The sequence below is a fragment of the Nesoenas mayeri genome (assembly GCF_963082525.1).
Source record: "Nesoenas mayeri genome assembly, chromosome: 11".
Classification (NCBI taxonomy): domain Eukaryota; kingdom Metazoa; phylum Chordata; class Aves; order Columbiformes; family Columbidae; genus Nesoenas; species Nesoenas mayeri.
Genome location: NC_137563.1, coordinates 20,658,342 through 20,676,564, shown reverse-complemented (window position 1 = coordinate 20,676,564; position 18,223 = coordinate 20,658,342). Strand labels below are relative to the sequence as shown.

The 18,223-nt window shown below is 54.6% G+C and overlaps 2 protein-coding genes across 3 annotated transcripts in view; both read right to left on the bottom strand.

Moving 5' to 3' along the window:
- Positions 1-195: 195 nt before the first annotated feature.
- RPS17 (ribosomal protein S17) lies at positions 196-3,546 on the bottom strand. The gene is made up of 5 exons (XM_080351574.1): positions 3,420-3,546; positions 3,053-3,204; positions 2,303-2,408; positions 584-649; positions 196-321 (listed from the first exon to the last, which is right to left on the bottom strand). Exons 1-5 carry the CDS (start codon positions 3,420-3,422, stop codon positions 241-243), a joined length of 408 nt encoding a protein of 135 aa, XP_080207700.1. The 5' UTR covers positions 3,423-3,546; the 3' UTR covers positions 196-240.
- Positions 3,547-4,280: 734 nt separating this feature from the next.
- The window catches only part of CPEB1 (cytoplasmic polyadenylation element binding protein 1), a gene marked incomplete at its 5' end in the record, with an annotated part of 33,653 nt that continues 19,710 nt past the window's right edge, over positions 4,281-18,223 (bottom strand). The window contains 9 exons of one of the 2 annotated variants that reach the window (XM_080351425.1): positions 4,281-5,778; positions 6,168-6,248; positions 6,497-6,591; positions 8,429-8,627; positions 9,640-9,776; positions 10,721-10,825; positions 10,923-11,036; positions 11,376-11,625; positions 13,212-13,438. In XM_080351425.1, coding sequence (XP_080207551.1) covers positions 5,668-5,778; positions 6,168-6,248; positions 6,497-6,591; positions 8,429-8,627; positions 9,640-9,776; positions 10,721-10,825; positions 10,923-11,036; positions 11,376-11,625; positions 13,212-13,438 — 1,319 coding nt within the window. In that variant the 3' untranslated portion in view covers positions 4,281-5,667. The remainder of the gene's footprint in view (positions 5,779-6,167; positions 6,249-6,496; positions 6,592-8,428; positions 8,628-9,639; positions 9,777-10,720; positions 10,826-10,922; positions 11,037-11,375; positions 11,626-13,211; positions 13,439-18,223) is intronic. The other variant, XM_080351424.1, reaches the window with a different exon arrangement.

Below are 18,223 nucleotides of genomic sequence, written 5' to 3'. Positions count from 1 at the left end.
AGCCACCGCAGTTGTCCCTTCCCACCGCCCTGTGAGCAGGAAAGCCTTTAAAATCAACAGCTTTGCACCACACACCTCGAATGGCCAGGAAAGAACCCCCAAAGATGCCAAAAAACATGAAGATGTTGGGTCCTCCTCACCCCCTGACACCTCGGACGCCCCAAGGAACCGGCCCTCCAAAAACCAGGCAGGCTGTGATGGGTTCCCCACGTTTATTGGAAAAGCAACATAGAGAGTGGCTCAGAGAGCTCCTCGTGGCGTTTTGAAGTTCATCCCCACCGTGGGTTGCGTCACCTGCAGGTTGGACAGGCTGCCGAAGTCCTGCAAAACAGCGCGGAAAATGGGATCAGTGACATCGCCCTGCCCGTCACCTGCACCCCATCCCACCAAGAGCAGATCCCTCCCCAGGGGAGCACCAAGGGTGGATTCACATCTCCGGAAGGGGAGATGACTACCCCACAGGGCCCAGGGTGCAGGGACACACAGTGTTGAAACCTTCAGCCAACACCTTCAGTCCCCTCAGGGCAGCGGGAGGGCTGGGACATGCCACCAGCCTGGCAAGAGGACAGCTGGGGACACTCACCAGGAGCTTCAGCATTTCCTTAGTGTCCGGGTCCACTTCGATGATCTCCTGGTCGAGGGCAGAGACCTGGGGACAGAAAAGGACCCGGTTTGATGAGGCCACGTCCTTGCTGCCCCCGGGTTGTCCCCACACACTCACTGCAAAGGGGCTGCTGGAAGGGACCTGATTCCCCCGCACCCCCATCCAGCGCTGCCCAAATCTTGTCTCCGCATGAACAAGATCTCGCTGTCCATCGTGGGGAACAGCTCCAGGAGCAGAACAAGCCAAGAGGTCCCCAGCAGAGCCCAGCTCTCCTGTCACCACACCATGAGAGCCACCCAGCACCAGAAGGGCCTCACATGAGAAGAGCCTCTTATATGGCAAGTTTTTGTCAACGTGAGGCCAAAGCAGCTTCACGCCAAGGCTGCCAAGAAGAGCCGGGGTCGGGTTCACACCTGCACCGGTCCTGGTGGTCACCACCAACACTCACACTTGTCCCCAGGGCCAGACATGTGACCACCGCAGTGGCACACAGCAATGCCGAGTGACCATCTGGGCTGTCCCACCCCCAGGACCTGAGTTTTCCTGCTCTTCTAGCTCAGAACATCCTCCAAACCTCTACAGACCCCAAACCTCCATCTCCCTGTGCTTCCTTCCCCAAGAGACCACATCACACCCCTTATTTTTGTAAGAAACCATGAAAAATGCAAGGTCAGTTAATGCTGCATCAACAGCTACAGCACAGACGCTCCCTCCCTGCTCGGGGTGCCTCCAGAGGTGACTTCTTCCACCAGGACCACCTCATCCTGCCTTAAGGTCACTATGTAAAACACAGGGACTGTGAGCCCAGCCGCCTCCTTCGAGCCTCCACCCCCAGCTCTGTGCTGACACCTAAAATCTGGGGCACCTGCGAAAGGATCTGCTGGTGTTTCACGTGTCATTTCCAGCTCTTAAGAGTGAGGGAGCCACACAGAAGCCTGGTCTCTCGTGGAGAGCACATCACCTCCCCCTGGCCTGTCAAGCAGCAAGGACATTTCCGAGAAGATCCTGAAGTGGGGGAGGAAAGCTCCTGCACCCACGTTACCTCACCCCCACAACTCCCGTGACATCATGCTGTGGCACCTGTTCCCCTCAGACCACCACTAAAACAACCTTCTATGGAACCAAACGCCAACACCAACGGTTTGGGAGAGCTGAGGTAACAACCGGGCGCTTCTGTGCAGCGCAGACACCAGAAGATCACGGAGATCTCGAAGTGGGGGAGACGTGTTGTGCCTGAAGCTACAGGGCTTGGGAGTCACAGGATCAGACCCACAGAAACGCTTTGAGCTCCTCTCCCTGCGCTATCAACGACCAGTCATGGGTGAAACCACAGCCCCTTGCGAACGGAGGCTGAAGACAAGAGGGCATTTCACCAGCTCCCTCTCTTCAGAGACATCTGCTGCTCTAAGCCACTGCAAAAAAACCTCTTGCATCCCATCAAGTTCTTTTTTTTCTTCGTTTTAAGTTGGGAAAATCGAGGACAGATACGACCTGTTAGAATGCAAGAAGTCCGCTGCCCTTCCTACCCTGGGCTGTGGTTTTAGTGATAGCACCAGGATACCAAGCCCAAATCCTCCTCCACCCAAACCCTCCTCAGCTCCTCCAGGCTGAGGTTTGGTTTTAAATTTGGGGCACTAACACCTCGAAGCCGGACGGACAGACACCGAAGCGGGTGCTGGAGCACAGCCAGAGCCTTACCTCGGGGACGTAGTTGTCCCTCCTCTCCCTCTCCTCCTCCTGCAGTTTGATGGAGATGCCTCGCACAGGTCCTCTCTGAATACGCTTCATCAGGTGGGTGACATACCTGCGGGGGACACGGGACCATCCAGGGCTTCCCTCCACCCTCATGCTCCCAAAACTGCGCCAGGCTGAGGAGACAGAGCCCCTGCCAGAAACCCTGGTCATGTCCCACCACCACCCCCAGCGTTATCCCACCACCAACCTCAGCGTTATCCCACCACCGACCCCAGCCATGTCCCACCACCAACCCCAGTGTTATCCCACCACCAACCCCAACCACGTCCCACCACCAACCCCAGTGTTATCCCACCACCGACCCCAGCCACGTCCCACCACCAACTCCAGCGTTATCCCACCACTGACCCCAACCACGTCCCACCACCAACCCCAGCGTTATCCCACCACCGACCCCAGCCGTGTCCCACCACCAAGCACCGGACTTGTGCGACCACCCCCCCCCAGTTATGTCCCACGATCAGCCCCAACAATGTCCCACCGCCCCCGAGGCTCCTCAGGGACAGAGAAGTGTCCGACAGCGACAGGGTCTGGGGGGGAGGGACAGACCCCCCCAAACACGGGAAAGCTCTCGCCGTTGTCTCCCTGCACTATCAATGACCAGGCCACAGGCCAGACCACGATCACTTTCGAATGCAGGTGGCGGGCGGAACCCACGTCCCCGTGCCCCACGCACCGACCCCCGGCTCTCACCCCGCGATCTTGTTGCGCAGCTTCTTGCTGGGGATGATGGCGATCTCCTCGCACACCCGCTTGTTGGTGTGGAAGTCGTTCCCCAGGCGGGTGTAGTACTTCTCGATGATCACTCGGGCCGCTTTCTTCACCGTCTTCGTCCGGACGCGTCCCTGGCCGAGCGGGGGAAACGCCCGTCAGGCCCCGCCGCTCCCCGGCTGCAGCCTCAGCCCCTTCCCCCGGCCCCAGCCCGCCCCGCCCGCCCCGCCGCAGCCCGCGGCCTCTCGTCCCGCTCCCCCCCGCTCCCCGATGCCGCTCGGCGCCCCGGGGGAGCGGCCCCGGCGGCGGATGGCGGCAGATGGAGGCGGATGCCACCCGCGGGACCCACCATGTCGGCGGCGGCCGCGGAAAGAGGGAGCGCAAAGGACGCCGGGAGGCGCGCGGGGCCGCCGGGAGGCGGGGGCGCTCACAGCGCCCCCCCGTGGCGCGGAGGACCCCTGCAGCGGCGGGCAGGCCTCGGCTGAGTGGGCGGGGCTCCGGGGGGCGGAGCTATTGGGGGCTCGGCTCCAGGGGGCGGAGCTCCGAGAGGGCTCCCCCGGGTCCCAGCGCCCGCGGGCACCGTAGGCACCAGGGCAGCCAAAAAGGCAGTTCTGGGGGGGCAAGTGCCAGTCCATCCCCCATTACACCGACATGGAGGAGGATGCAGAGCACCCACAACCTCACAGCAGCCATCTGGGCCCTTGGAGGCACGCCCCAGCCCAAAGTGTTGAGGGGTAGCCACCCCAGGTTAGTCACTGCAGGAGATGGGAAGGGGGAATACAAGGAAGGAACCCAAAGTCCCCACCCCTCTGGTACATGTGGCACCTAAGGGTGCAGCCCCACCACCCCCTATACAGCCAGGAGCCCTGGACCCCATCTCCCCTGTCAACCCCCCATCAGGGCCTCACACCTCCACCAAGATGAGTGGGACATTCTAATTAACCTCATTAATTCACTGCTCCAAGTAGGGGAGCTCTAGCACAGAGGTCCCAGGAGTTCCTGCTGAAGGAGCCATTGGTAATTGGTACCTAAATTTGATAAATTGGTACCTAAATCAGGTAAATTGGTACCTAAAAATGCATCTCACAGAGAACCCTCCTCCACCATCCACACATCCCCCACCACACCAGGGCTGTTTTGACACCAAGCTGACGATAAGAGACACCGCAGGTTGTAGGAATCCCACACAAAGAGCACAAAAGCCTTTTTTTGCTGCAACGTGTTTATTATGTGCCAAAAACTACACCACAGCTTACTCCACGCATCTGTAGGAGAGTGCAGTCTTGCCTGCATATACTACAATGAGGTAGAGACTTCACACACAGCTTCACGAAAACCCCACAAAGAGCAGCTGGGATATGCAACAATGCAACATCAGCTCAGCAGGAGGAGAAAAAACAACCAAAACAACAAAGAAAATACCAACGGAAACAAAAGAGGGAGAAATTATGACACTGGTTCTTTGGCACACAGCTTCCAATAGAGGGGAAAGTAAACAAAAAAATACATAATAATTAAAGTTCTCAAATCCCAGCAGCAGCATTTCAGTCGACTGCACCGTTACTCCATACATTTGGGAAAGGAAAAGTACTTGTCCCCTCTAAGAGAAAGGGCTCCTATGAACCTTCATCCGTCCACCGAAACGCAGCCCTTTTTTAGCTAGTTACAAAAGAAAAGTTAAGTCCTGTGACTTTGTGTGATTAAAAACCTCTATCAACCCCCCTTAAGTGCAACTTAAAAAAGTGCAACAAACTATTTAAAACTATATACAGCAGCTCAGAGATCATTTATCCGGTCCAGTTTCAAATCCAAAAAACAAACAAAACAAAAGCCCATCCTGTTCTGTTGCAAACCCCTCGATTTACAACTTTCCACCAGCAGCCCCCAGACACAAAATTGCAATAATGTTAAAAGCTGCCAGGAAAGAAAAAAATCTCTCGTTTCAAACGACTTAAAAACTGTTTAAGAGTGTAAAAAGGAACTGGTAAAAACCCTCGAGCGTAAAATATGAAATATGATTTGGTTTAAATGAAGAGCAAAGTCTCCTTGTTGTTACAGTAAAAAACGCCAGCTGAACATTCAGTTTATGCCGTTCAGATGGGGGTTAAATGAATGGAAAGGCACTGTATGGCAACTGCAAAAAAATGGAGCCAATGAGACCTGCATTATTACCATCAGTATTGCAAGGAATGTAAAAAAGCGCCTTTAATAAATAAAAAACCAGGTGAAGGCATCTGCATAAACACCTTCTCAACACATGGCCCTTTTTTAAATTTTTCTTGTTTTGCTTCTCATCAGCAAACGAGGAACCAAAGTCTGGGAACTGCAGAATCGCTTGAGGGGTGCGCTCCCCCCCTCTCAAAAAACCCCCCAAACAAAACCCGACAAAATTCACTGTGCATTAGTGCAGAAACAAAAAGACCAGCAAGTGCAAACGTGAATGTAAGATTACTTTGTCTTTTTTTTTGTTGTTTTTTAAATCTTTTTCCCCATTAGTCCTCAGGAAGCGCGTTCCCAGCCTGGGTCCGGCACCGGCAGCCACGCTCCTGCGCTCTCCGCTCGGCAGGTTCACAAAAGGACTCTCTCCCGCGGCCCCTTTAGCTGGAGTCCCTGTTCTTCTGGTTGCGCATCAGCGGGCGGTGGTGACGCAGAACCTCCATGGAGTGCTGCCAGTGCCAGCAGGAGCGGCAGAAGTACTTGAAGCAGATCTGTGGGGAGAGCAGAGAGGGTGACGCCGTGGGGCAGGGGGTTTCCAGGCTGGGAGAACAGCAGCGGTGGATCATGGAGGCACAGGGGGGGAATTCCAGCAATGCTGCCGGAGATGGGTTGTGCCGAGCTTCCCGTGTGACCCTTTTTGTTATAAAAAGGTTTGAAAAACCAGGATTCTGGTCAGCAGCAGCCACCACACAGGGGCTTCATCCCCCCTGCTCAGTGAGGGACAACAGGGGCTTCATCCCCCCTGCTCAGTGAGGGACAACAGGGGCTTCATCCTCCCTGCTCAGTGAGGGACAACAGGCAAACCCTGACACCACAGTGGACACTGCTCCCCGTTGAAGAAACCCCCCGAGCATCAGCAGGGAAAGGCAAAAAGCCTGACCTGGTCTCTGCAGAAGAAGGGGCCGGGCTGGCCGCTGCACACTTGGCACATGGAGTCTTCCAGGTACGGGTCGATCTGAACCTGCAGGAGAAACAGGCAGTGGGCACGGGGCAGTGCTGGGGACAACCGCCTGCCCCTGGGTGGCATCAACCCACTGCCCTGGGCACCCCAAATCCATCACCAGCACCCCCCAGAACAGGCAGAGCAGTTCACCACCTCTCACTGTTCCACAGGGAGACAAGCCTGGCTACACTGGTCATGTCACTCCTGGCAGTGCCACCGTTACACACACATTCAGCTCCCCAGGCTGCACCATCAGCCCCACTCACCTTTTTAGTAAACTTGGTTGTTTTGATTTCCACAAATGCAGCGGTCACCGCCTTCAGATAGCTGCGCTGGTTGTTGAAGGTGACACGGCCAGACCCTGGAACAAGCCAGATGAACATCTGAGTGACCCAGCACCGCACCCGTGGCAGGATTCGGGGAAGGCTGAGCCTGAGCTGCTGCCAGCACCATCCTTTCCCAAGCACGGTTCAGCTTTGCCAGGGAGGTGGTATCCAAAGGCCGTGCCTCTTCCCCAGGCGGTAACAGCACAGCAGGCAGTAGAAAAGCTTTTCCACAGACACCTCCAGGCTGGTTAAGACAAGTTTAGAGGCAGCAGCAGTCCCAGGAGGGACAGTGGCCAGAGGCTGCCAGGGCACAGCTGAGGCCTCCCCGCCTGCACCTGGAAGAAGGTGGTGCCGACACAGCTCAGCAGCTTTTATTTTGAGCCTCCCACTCATCCCAGAGCCTCATGTTTTAGAGCTTCACTGCTAGTGAGCAGCATTCCTGCACAGGTTTCCAGCCAAGCTTTGTTAAGCTCCAGGAAAACCATGCTTACCTACAAGTTTTTCTTTGGTGTGAAGGAAGCTTTGGCTGTTACAAGCCTGTCCTACGCACCAGCAGATCACTAAAGCTCAGCTCACCACACACAGCCACAGTGCAAAGCGTTGCCCAGAACCCATTAACTCCTCTGCTGTAGCATCCCGCAGGACGCAGGCTGGAGGGCCCAGATCTGGTTTGGGTTACACTGTATGTGAGGATCGCAGCTGCGCTCAGGGGTCCTTCCTCTGCCAAAACGGCCAATTCCACCTTCTTGGGGAACCCCCTCCCCAAAAGGTTCCTCTGCTGGGCTGGTCTCAAAGGCAGCTCCTCACAACTACAGTCAGATACTGATTTTTATACTAATGTCTCCAGCAGTATCACCCACTACTCAAGATGATTCAGCACAAGGCAGGTTCTTCCCATGAGGAACCTTCTGCCAAGCCTGGGGCAGCATCTCAGCACAGGAGATGCTTCAGTCAACACTAAGCAAAATCAGGGTACAATTTAGTTACCAGAATTGAGTTTGTTGCTGTAATGCTACAACAACTCAAAGTACCAGTCTGCTGTTGGGAGCCAGAGATCTCACCTACTTGAGGGAGCCACCTGGCTATGCATGAAGCCACAGCAGCTTTTCAGGTCATGCTCTGGGACTTCACAGCACGCAATACTTCACCTGTGCTCACACAGGAACTCTATTTGCTTAAATTCTCATATTTCCATACCCAACCCCACTCGGGACTGTTCCCAAAGCCACTTGAGTGCATGTCCAAACCCCAGGCCTTGGGCACCAAAGCCTTGACCAGAAATGCCTGAAAGCTGCCCAAGGACAGTGACAAGCAGCTGATAGCTCTGTGCCACCAAACCCTGATGTTCCTGCCTGGCAACACAGGGGAGATTCACAACATGCTGCAGCCTGAAAAGCTGGAACTCATGCTCAGGGGTTTTCCACATAAATCAGCAGCCTCAGTCTCCTGTCCTGTGAGGCCACCAAGGAGATACAGGGGACACTGTGACATTTCGGCACCCTGAAGGGGAACCAGAGAGGACAGTGGGGACAGGATGCTGCCCGTGGCCCTGTCCTGTTGCTCTGCAGCCAGTGGATCCGAGTTTGCCCTGACAGGCAGCAGGAACCAGGGTGAGACCCACAGCTCTGGGGATGGAACAGCAACTAAAGCAGCATCTAATAGCACTGAAAAAGGGCAGAAAAATCCTTCAGAGGATATTAAAAGCCTCAGGCTGCTCTAGAATGATCTAGGGGACCTTCCAGCTCCCAGGCACATCAGCTCTGCCAGCTGTCCCCACGGTGCCCTGTGCATCACTGCCATCAAGAGACCACGGGACACTGCTGTAAGCTCCTCAGAGCACATCATGAGTGATCCTGGGGGAGCAGCACTTACCAATGGGGTACTTGTGCTTGTCCGTGTCGATGCCAGCGTAGACCACTCCTCCAAACAGGTCGTACATGACGGCTGCCAGGGCCTCAGCGTTCAGCATCCCATGCAGGGCCCCCACAAACACGGTCTTGCTGGGGTCCAGCCGCTGTGATGGGCTGCGCACGAAGTTGCTGTCTGCCAGCACCCATGGGATCACCTGCACCTGAAAGCACACACAAGTGGGTTGGTTGGCCAAGGGCCCATGAAGCCACATGCTACACTGCTCCTCAGTACCCTCAGCTGACAGAAGCCACCCCAAAACCTCAGACTTTACCCCTAAACTCAAACACGTCACTCTTATGTCCACATCCAAACTGGAATCCACCACACTGGTCCCTTAGGGCTGGTGTCCAGGAAATATTCCATGCTCAAGTGCATTTTACCTACCGACATTTACAGCCCAGTCAGACACCGCCCTGCACAGGCGCTTGTTGTTGATCAACAAAACAACCCACCCACTGCCAACTTCAACAGGAGCTTCCATCTGCTAGACAGACAATCCAGGGCTCCAAAGAGGAGAAACTTCTGCCAGAGCTACATCACCGAGCACAATAGCACTGCCAATTGCCGGCAGCAGAGCTCTCTGCAGCCCAATGAGTTTGTGCCTATCTAGATAAGAGTGGAATTTCTAATCTTGAACTCGTCCCTCTTTACTGGGAGGCCACCCTGAGCCTCTGGCAGCCTCAGCACCTCCAGAGCACAGGTTAGCCAGCCAAGGCTGTGCTGGAGAGCAGCTGCATTTACAGCTGCGGATCCAAAGTATCTGCCTGCAGCAAGCACAAAAGCCATTCATTCTGCAAGCAGATGAGGTTTAACAAAGCAACAAAGGGATTAAAGTCTGTCTCTGTAAGCAAGGGTACGCTGAACAGAAAATGAAGCAGTAAAATCCATGTTTCCATGCTCCTTTCCAACTAACCAAAGCTCCTTGGCTTCATGAAATCAGAGTTTCCAACAGATACAGGTCACAACTCCCAACAGTGGTGGTTGTGAAGGACACAAACACTGATCTGACACTTCCCTCCCTGCCTGCATCAGCCCTGCTGCAGGAACACACCAATTAAAGAGGGCCAAGAGCCAGTTTGACCTCTGCTCTCCTGGAGTAACACTGTGCACCCCCTTGCCCCCAATGATCTCATCAGCACTCCCTACAAGGCCACCCTCACAGGTCTGCTCACCTCTTTGCAGCGCATCCTGCGGCTGGACATCTTGAAGTAATATTCACTGAGCCCGTCAGGGCTCAGCAGGTCCTGGGAGCAGGCCTGGAGCAGAGCACGCACAGATTTCTCCGACTCAAACACCAGGTAGACGTATCCTTCAGAGGCAAAGAGAAAGAAGCGGCTGTTATAATTGTAGCAGAGGAGAAAGATCAACCCCGTTGGCAAACATCTTCCAAAAAGAAAAAAGAAATAATCACTCTCAAATGCCACCTGAAGTATCTGCACTGCGTGTCCCCTGCTGCCCCAGCCCCTCTGAGGGAAGGCAGCAATTTGCAGTAGGCTCTGCACACAAGATCCACAGAGCCCAGCTGGGCAAGAGCCCAAGCACAGCACAAGGGAACAGGCTGCCCACAGCCAGTGCCACGTGGGCCAGTGTCCCTCACACTCAAAGCCACCTCTAGACATGACAAGTGGGCACCACCAGCCTGGCCATAGCATGATCTGCAGGAAAACAGATTTTGCTTCACGTTTAGGATGCCTTGGCCCAGAAATAGAAGTTCAGGGCTTTAAAAATTGCTTCCATCAGCACAGCACTCCATACTTCACACTGCTCTGGTGACTGAATGAGGTCATCAGGCACCACTGAGACTACAAACCAGCCGCTCCTTACCCAGTAGCTTACTGTTCACACAACGTACTGGCCCAGCTGCTTCAGCCATGATTGTGCTGTGGGGGCTTTCTGCTCTCTGGTCCCCCCAGCCTGCCAGATTTATGCCAAGGATGCACACAATCGGGTGCTTGCACTGGCAGAGGGGACTAGTGGCCATTGCCCAGAGCAAAACAGCCCCACGCAGGGCTCCAGAAGCACCAGAGGAGGTTTCTCCCCACCCCATGTTTCTGCCTAGCCCTGCAAGGGACAGTGGGGATACCAGACAAGAGGTGACAGTGCTCCGCAGCCCTGGTGCTGACCCAAGTGAGAGCGGGACATTTACTCTAGGGTGCTCTGTACCATCCAGTCACCAGCATGCAGCCATACCAGCCCAGCATCCGTGCTGTAACATAGCATGGGAAAAATGTAACCCTACCGTGTCGCTATTACCTTTAGGCATATTACCTTTGGGAGGGCAGCGTGGGTGTTTGCCATCCTTACCAGGCCACTCCACACTCAGTGAGCCAAAAACACGGAAGGTGTTGATCAGTCCAGCTACAGACAGAAGGAGAGATGTCAGCGTCCCCCAAAAAGCTCCATCCCGAGCCCTCCTGATGTCAAACCCCAAGCGCAGGGCCTGGGGGCTACTCGCCTTCCGTAATGTCCCACGGGACTCCTCCCAGGAACACTTTGCAGGAGTAAACGGGGTTCTTGTAGTTTCGGGGAGGCAGCTGCCCGCTCCAGGTGCAGGTCGCTTCATTCACAGCTGGGATAAGCACAAGCAACATTCAGTACAGACCAGCAACCTCCTACAGGTCTCCAGGCGAATCCCCATATTCCACAATCGTAGGTTCAGCAGAGCTGCAGCAGCAACAGGCAGCTGCCCACACACCCTGCCCGTTTTGCTGTCAGCTGCCCACACATCCTGCCTGTTTTGCTGTCAGCAGGCAGACCCAGCAGCAGGCTGGCGCACAGAGAAAGCTCTGATCTGCTGCAAACTCACTCCCAGCCATGTTACCTGCACAGGGGCCACCTTCGTGACCTCCCAGAAGCACAGGACCATCATCACACACCAAAGCCTGCTGAGACTCACCACCCAACTTACCTGCTGCTTGCCTATGAAGCCTGGCTTCTCTCTCGATACTGAAAGGGTCTTCTGGAGAGTCCAGGAGATCCCAGGAAGGCCACGCAGATGCTCCAGGCCATCTTTTTGACACGCTGGCCGGAGAGGAAGTGACTGCAGCCAGGGCAGCTTGGTCTTGATCCAGACGGGACCCCACTCCCATCTTGAGAGGGTCTCTTGACACCCCACTGAGAGGCAGGAAGGGCAGAGGCGGGGAGATGCGAAGGCTTGACTGCAAGAGAAAGTCCACATTAAAACAGCTTCTAAGCAGGAGAACGGAATACTGGCCATAGAATCATAATTTGGTTTTGGTTGGAAAAGACCCACAAGATCATAAAATCCAACTGTTAACCCAACACTGACAAGTTCACAACTACCCCAGGTCCCTGAGAACCTCATCTCTGGTCTGTTCAACCCTCCAGGGATGGTGATGCCAGCACTGCCCTGGGCAGCCTGTTCCAATGCCCCACAGCCTTTTGGGGAAGAAATTGTTCCCAAGATCCAACCTCAGTCTCCCTGGTGCAACTTGAGGCTGTTTCCTCCCATCCTCACAAGCTCCAGCATGCATCCCCAAGGGCCCTGCCCTCACCCACAGCAGCAGAAGGGGCTCCTGGTGACCTCCTATTCTCCTGAGAACCCCCAAGATATGGCAGAGGCAGGAGAGCAGCCACCTCACCCACACAGCAGCCTGATGGGACCACAGTTTCCCTGGGGAAGGCCTGTCCCTTCAGCCATTCTGCCCCAAACCCAGGCCAAATTATGAGCAGCAGGGCTGGTTAAGCAGGAGGCACCTTGCAGACCCAACTGCTCACAGGTTTAATGTGCCTCTCCTGGGGTGGAAGGAGTAAAAGCAAGGATTAATAAAACAGCAGGGATGCTAGACAGTGCAGCTCAGTGCCAGCCACTCTGCAGATCCAGCCGCCCACACCGGGAAGACCTGACCTTCACAAACAGGGCCGGCACAAAGCCCTGCTGTCACCAGAGCCACTCACAGCTCAAGACCCTGACTCTCCAGGATGGACTGTAGGAGAACTGAGTCCACATCAAGTCAGCTGTGTCCTTCATGCCCACCAAACACAAGGGTCAAGGCCAGGGATGCACCTCAGCAGATCCAGGCACAGCTCAGTCCTGGTTTTAGCCTTGGGTGCTGAGGCACCCAGCAGCACCCACGGGGCTGACCGGAGCCAGGCTGTCCTGCTGGCACCCAGGGCTGCTGCTCACTCTGCAGCACAGAGCAGGTCAGTGAGACAGACACTCGCCTCGCTCGCCGGCTTCCAAATTTAGCTGTGCTTTAGGGAACAGGAACAGGCTAGACCCAGTTAGCTTCAGAAGAAACAGCCCTGAGATGCAGAAATGCAGCCAGCACATGGGAAGGGCAATCAAAGGCAGGGACAGGGAGCTCCTGAGAAGCCCCGGCTGAGGCCTTGAGACAGCTGTGCTGATCAGCCACCTCACTGCAGGGATCAGAGCACAGACACCCTCCTGCCACACAAGCATTCACTCCCCTCCATGGGCTACATTAACCCTTTAGGGCTGCAAGCACAAAGCCAAAAAGCTCTAACATTTTTTTAGGAAAAAAAATTACAAGGATACTGTTAGCTTGTGCTGAAGGAGGATTGCATGAGCAGCCCTCCTTCCAAACCCTGGGCCATAGCAGAACCTTGCTGCGTCAGTGTGGGCACAACAGCTCGCTCCAGCACTCCCTCCTCTTCCCAAGCAGGCAGGGCTGCAGCTCACAGCCCCCCCAGCTCTGCCATGCTCCCCAGAAACACAGCACAACACCAGCAACCCCCAAGCAAGTGCAAAACCCAAACTTACAATCAAATCTGAGAGGTGGTCAGAGCCAGAGCTGAAGCCACTGGTGTCGGAGTCCGAGGGGCTGCTGGAACGAGAGTCCAGGAGGGAGCGGGAGTCCAGGCGGGAGTTCCTCAGCATTGGCGTGGAAAACTTCTCAGACAGGTCTGAACCAATAGGGTCTGGAGGCAGGAAACCCAGCGGGGGCTTCCCTAGGACATTCCCGAGAGGGTTACTCAGCATGCTGAGAACTGCAACAGAGTAAGAGCCCATCAGTGCTGCAGCATGACACATCTCCTTCCCTCCTGGCGCTCGTGGCAGAGGCCCAGGAGGGCACCAGGCTCCAGTAGCCCACAAACAGCTTGTCCGGCAGGTGGCACATCCAGGAGGTACCAAACCTCCACAGCGCTCTGGAAAGGCTGCACGCTCTTTGCTGTGGGTCACAGCCCCGTGCCACACGGCCGGAGCCCACAGAAGCAGCCACGGGTGACAAAAGCGAGGGTGGGTCACTAGATCAGCTGGGAGATCCCATTTGATCGGAAGCAGAACTGAAGCCCCCATGTCATAGTTATGGAACTTGAGATGCTCCAGACAGGCCTCTATGCCATTACACTAGGAGGTTTTCTTTGCTGCTTGTGCTGGAACAAGCTCAGCAGAGGCATCTACTCAGTTTTAGAAACTGGGGGGCACAGACCAGGCCCACAGCTGCACACACCAATGCCTAGGCTGAGAATAGCAAGGCCTGGCTCATTAGCAGGCATTTGCAGGCTCGGAGGTGAGATGCCACAGACACCAGCCCCAACAGGAGATGGCTACAGGCAGCCAGCAACATGCCAGCCTGGCTGCTGACAAAGATGCCTCCCAGCAGCAAACACCGTCCCCAGAACGCTCACAACAGCCTGTTTGGCCAGGCCTTGCCCAAGAGCCAACAGACAAGTACACACCAGACCACCCCCCTCGCACAGCAGCAGGTTTTCCGACCACTGAGAACCCAAGCAAGGAAATTTCTCCCTGTGAACCGAGCATCCCCCCCCGAGCAGAGCACCAGGCCACCAAGGGGTCACAAAGTCCTGCCCTGCTCCACAGCTCAGCTGCCACCCCAGAGAGGGAACGCAGGGGTCCCATGGGGACACAACAGCAGCCAGCTCTATTCAAGAGGAGCAAGTCTCAGCAAGCTGGACATGTCCCCAAACCAAAAGAAAAGAGCAAAGCGTTCAAGAAATGGTTTTAATTATTCAGAGGCTGCAAAACAAGGCAGCTCGCCCTGAAGCTTTCAGTTTGCAACAAAGTAAGCTTGCGATCCAGTTGATATCCTCCAGCCTCACCTGATCCAAACCAGCAAGGGCCACAAGGTTAACCCAGATTTTCAGTAGTTTTTGTGCAAAATAATCCAAACTACTGCCCAAACCAGATGAGTAAAAAAATGCCATCATGCTCAAGTGCAGTCTGACATCAGTACCAACTCAGTGCCAGGGAAGGTTTGAGTGTGCTCAAAGTGAGATGCTGGGATGTACCCACCCCAAGGTGTGTTACACAGCGACATACCTGCATGGAGCTGTTGTCTCCAGCCTCGCACTGCAGCGAGAAACCTCAAAACACCCACAGAAACCCCAGACAGGTAGAGGTGTGTCCTTCACTTGAAGCATCAACCTCCTCCCAAGGCAGAGCTGGTCTGCAGAAGCTGTCAGCAAGTCACAACATCTTCCCACATTTACAGAGCTTTATCCTTGCAAGTTTCCCCAACAGAGGCACAGACTCATTTCGGCTGCAACACAGGACTATGAACTCCGACCGCACTTGGAAAAGGGCGTCCTGCCCAAATATCTGTTCTGGCTCTCCCCAAAAGTAGCACCTGCACTGACACCCAGCCCTGCAGCCACAGAAAAACCTGGCTGGTACTCACCCTGGGCAGAGCGGGAAGAGCAGCAGCCGCCCCGTGGGGCTGCAGCGTGTTCGCTGGGGGAAAAAGCTGCGGCAGACAGCGCGAGGCAGGGAGGAGACTGCTCCCTCCTCGTCACTGCTCCGGGCAGGGCACAGCATCTCCCGGCACAGGCCAGCCGCGCCACCACGCTGCTTTGCCGACTTCTCCGAAGCCACGTGACGCATTTAAAAATACAGCCAGTGTATTGTTTGAGGGAGACAGCTGAATTTGTTAAACAGGCTCAAAAATCTGATTAGTCACTGAACAGTGCAAGAGTCAAAGCAAAGCAGCTGATGCCACGGCCCGAGCCTCATTGCTGACAAACACCTCTGCCATTGAGCAGGGGGTTTGTAATGCTGGGCAGAGCAGCCCTGCACAGACCCCGCGTGTGCAGCGTTCCTAGAGACCCACAGCGGCAAACACCACACAGACAGTGCCATCCTGCCCCTCACCTCCTGCTTATCGGGGAGGTGGGACCGGAGTTCCACTTGCGATGCACCAGCAAGGGTTGAGGGGCTCAGTGGGAGCACCCAAATGTGTCCCGGGGTCCAGCTGCTCTGCCCCATTTCTTCCACCCCCATCTCTGCCACCACACTGCCACACTCACACATTTGCTCTTAGGATTGCTCAGTTGTCACCATGGCTAGAAAACCAGTAAGACCAGTATGAGTAGCAGGATTACTGGCCTTTAAAGTGATCTGCTCCCTGGGCATCAGAGTTTCAGCACTTACCACCATGCAAAATCCTGCCGGCTACAAGTGACCCACTGCTAACCTGGTGTCCTGGCAGCGCTGACATTCTGCTGTGAACGCAGATGGATTTCATCCGCTCCAGAAGCTGTGACAGGTCTGAACAGGCAGCGCTCAGTCACACGCTCTGCAGGCTGATCTGAGCTCACAGGAGACCCCACATCACCCCAGCGCATCTGAACCTGCCTCACTTGGTACCTACAGCTGCTCACAGGGACATCAGGAGGAAAAGCTGCAAAGCCACACTCAAAATTTCCTCATTTGCAGTTGCTTAGCGATCAGGTTGCATCCCCTGAAGACAGTGTTTGCAGGTAGCCTAAGAAACAGAGATACCAGATCTTATTTCTTACCCCCCAACTCCTGCCTGGGGGTACCCACTGAACCCTCTCCCTGGGGATGGGGCACAAGAGCCCGACAGAGGCTGCCCACCTGAAAGAAAGCCCTCACATCACTGGGGCCACTCAAACAGCAGTTCTTGTGGGAAAAGTCAACCTTGACTCCCCCACAAGCAGAAAAAGAACATTTACAATGCACATGACACCAGAAACTGCTGATGCATCTTGCCAAGATCCCAAAGTGAAGCAGCAAACATCAGAACTCAGACTATGAAAAAAGAACAACACCAAGTGCAAACACCTAAGTATTTTTCACATCTGTGGGTGAAATTTTAACAGAAGGGTCAATGTGATTCTCATTCATCTGCCCACACCCAGCAGCTCTGCTGCCCAGAGCCATTTGCAGAAAGCTTCTGGAACTTTTCCTGCCTCTACTCGGAGCTGCAAGAGACGCACGTGCCAACGCTCCTTTGCAGGGGACAGCAAAAAAGGTGCCTTTTAATAGAAACTCAGCTCTGACTTTTGACTCGCTGCTGCAGCTTTAATGCCTGGATTGGGAGCCAGCGTGCGAGCCAAACCCTGACGGATTTAAGAGCTCTGTGGAGCTGTCTCGACACCGGCGTGGCGCTCCTCCAGCTCGCAGGCACTCGGGTTGCTCTCCAGAGAGCAAATGTTTTATGAACCGCTCCTCCTCTTCAGCTGAGCTTTTGCTAGTAAAAGTGATCAGGACAATGCTGCTGCTGCAATTAGTCCTCTTAATTCCTGCATCATCCCAGGGCCCCTACAGATACCAGGGGAGCACACACAAGCATCATGGACCCATCACACCTGAGCCAGATGTTTCACAGCACAAATCCACAGCTACACTGAGCCCACGGTGGTGGTTTCAACTCTTCAGGCCAACCCCAAACCATCTTTTCAATCCAATTACAAAGCCCTAAACTACTACATTTAAGGTGAATGCACCCAGTCTCAAGCAGATCACTCCAGCAGCACAAGCTGCAATTCACAGCACCCACCTTGGGAAAGACACCCCAATTGATGCCCAACACCCAGCCAGCCACAGAACAACTTATTCTTCCAAGTGCCAGTTAGACTTGCAATTTAAGTCTTTCAGCCCCTGCCCAGGACCTCAAAGCATGCAGCTGTCTTCCCTGTATACTGTAATTTACAGCTGTTTAGGAATTAGACCTTTCTAGTAGCTTTGGCCAAGCCCATTTTATAAGAGATGGATGTAAAGTTGAGCCCTAAGGAGCCAGGCTTAGCAATGCTGGAAGCTCAGGAAAGGGCTCCAGGTAAATAAACCACCTTACCACTGTGCTGATAAATGATGCTTTAATGCCTTGAATAAGGCCTTAAGATAAGAACACAACACACAGTGCATCCACTGAATGTATTCCTGACAGCTAGCGCTGACAAAGCTCTGCCACCAGTAAGTTGTCCCCAAACAAGTAGTTCAGCTTGGGTCTGTGGGAGACCACCCAGCAGAACAAGCCACTGGCAGGGCAGCACTTGTGCTCTTAACTTGCCTAAAACTGGAGCGGAAGTCCAGGAGTAATCTCAAAACTGAGTCCTGCAGAAAGCAAAAGAACCTCTCGCCTTACAGCTATCCAGCTCCTTCTGCTCAAAGTCTTCCACCACACGGTAGGAATGTTGGTGGAAGCTTCTCTACAGAGGCAGAAAACAGCATTTGACACAGGGCAGTACATGTCACAAGCCTGAAGGCACATGTAACTGTGGGTGTGCTCACGAGAAACTCGCATTAGTAGAACATCGTACCAGGCTGTAGATTCTTATGTTACCAGCAATGTCTGGCACCTGCACTCTCAATGTACAGGAGCTGGACACCACATTTGGCAGCGGCAGCCAGTACCAGATGAGCACATGCGTGCACTGTTTGAAGTCATGCTCCAAATGAGTATTTCATCCTCTGAATGCTCACCGCAGAGCTGCAGAAAGGCTGTTTAGAAGGGATCTGGACTTCTCTGAGCAGGTCTATAACAGTGGGTCACCTTTGCTGACTGGCACCCC

What these genes read in the sequence shown, in the direction of transcription:
- RPS17 (XM_080351574.1), bottom strand. An exon ending in CTGCGCAACAAGATCGCGGG is followed by an intron (nt 2,409 to 3,052) that starts GTGAGAGCCGGG and finishes TGTCCCCCGCAG; the next exon opens with GTATGTCACCCACCTGATGA. An exon ending in GGGACAACTACGTCCCCGAG is followed by an intron (nt 650 to 2,302) that starts GTAAGGCTCTGG and finishes TTCTGTCCCCAG; the next exon opens with GTCTCTGCCCTCGACCAGGA.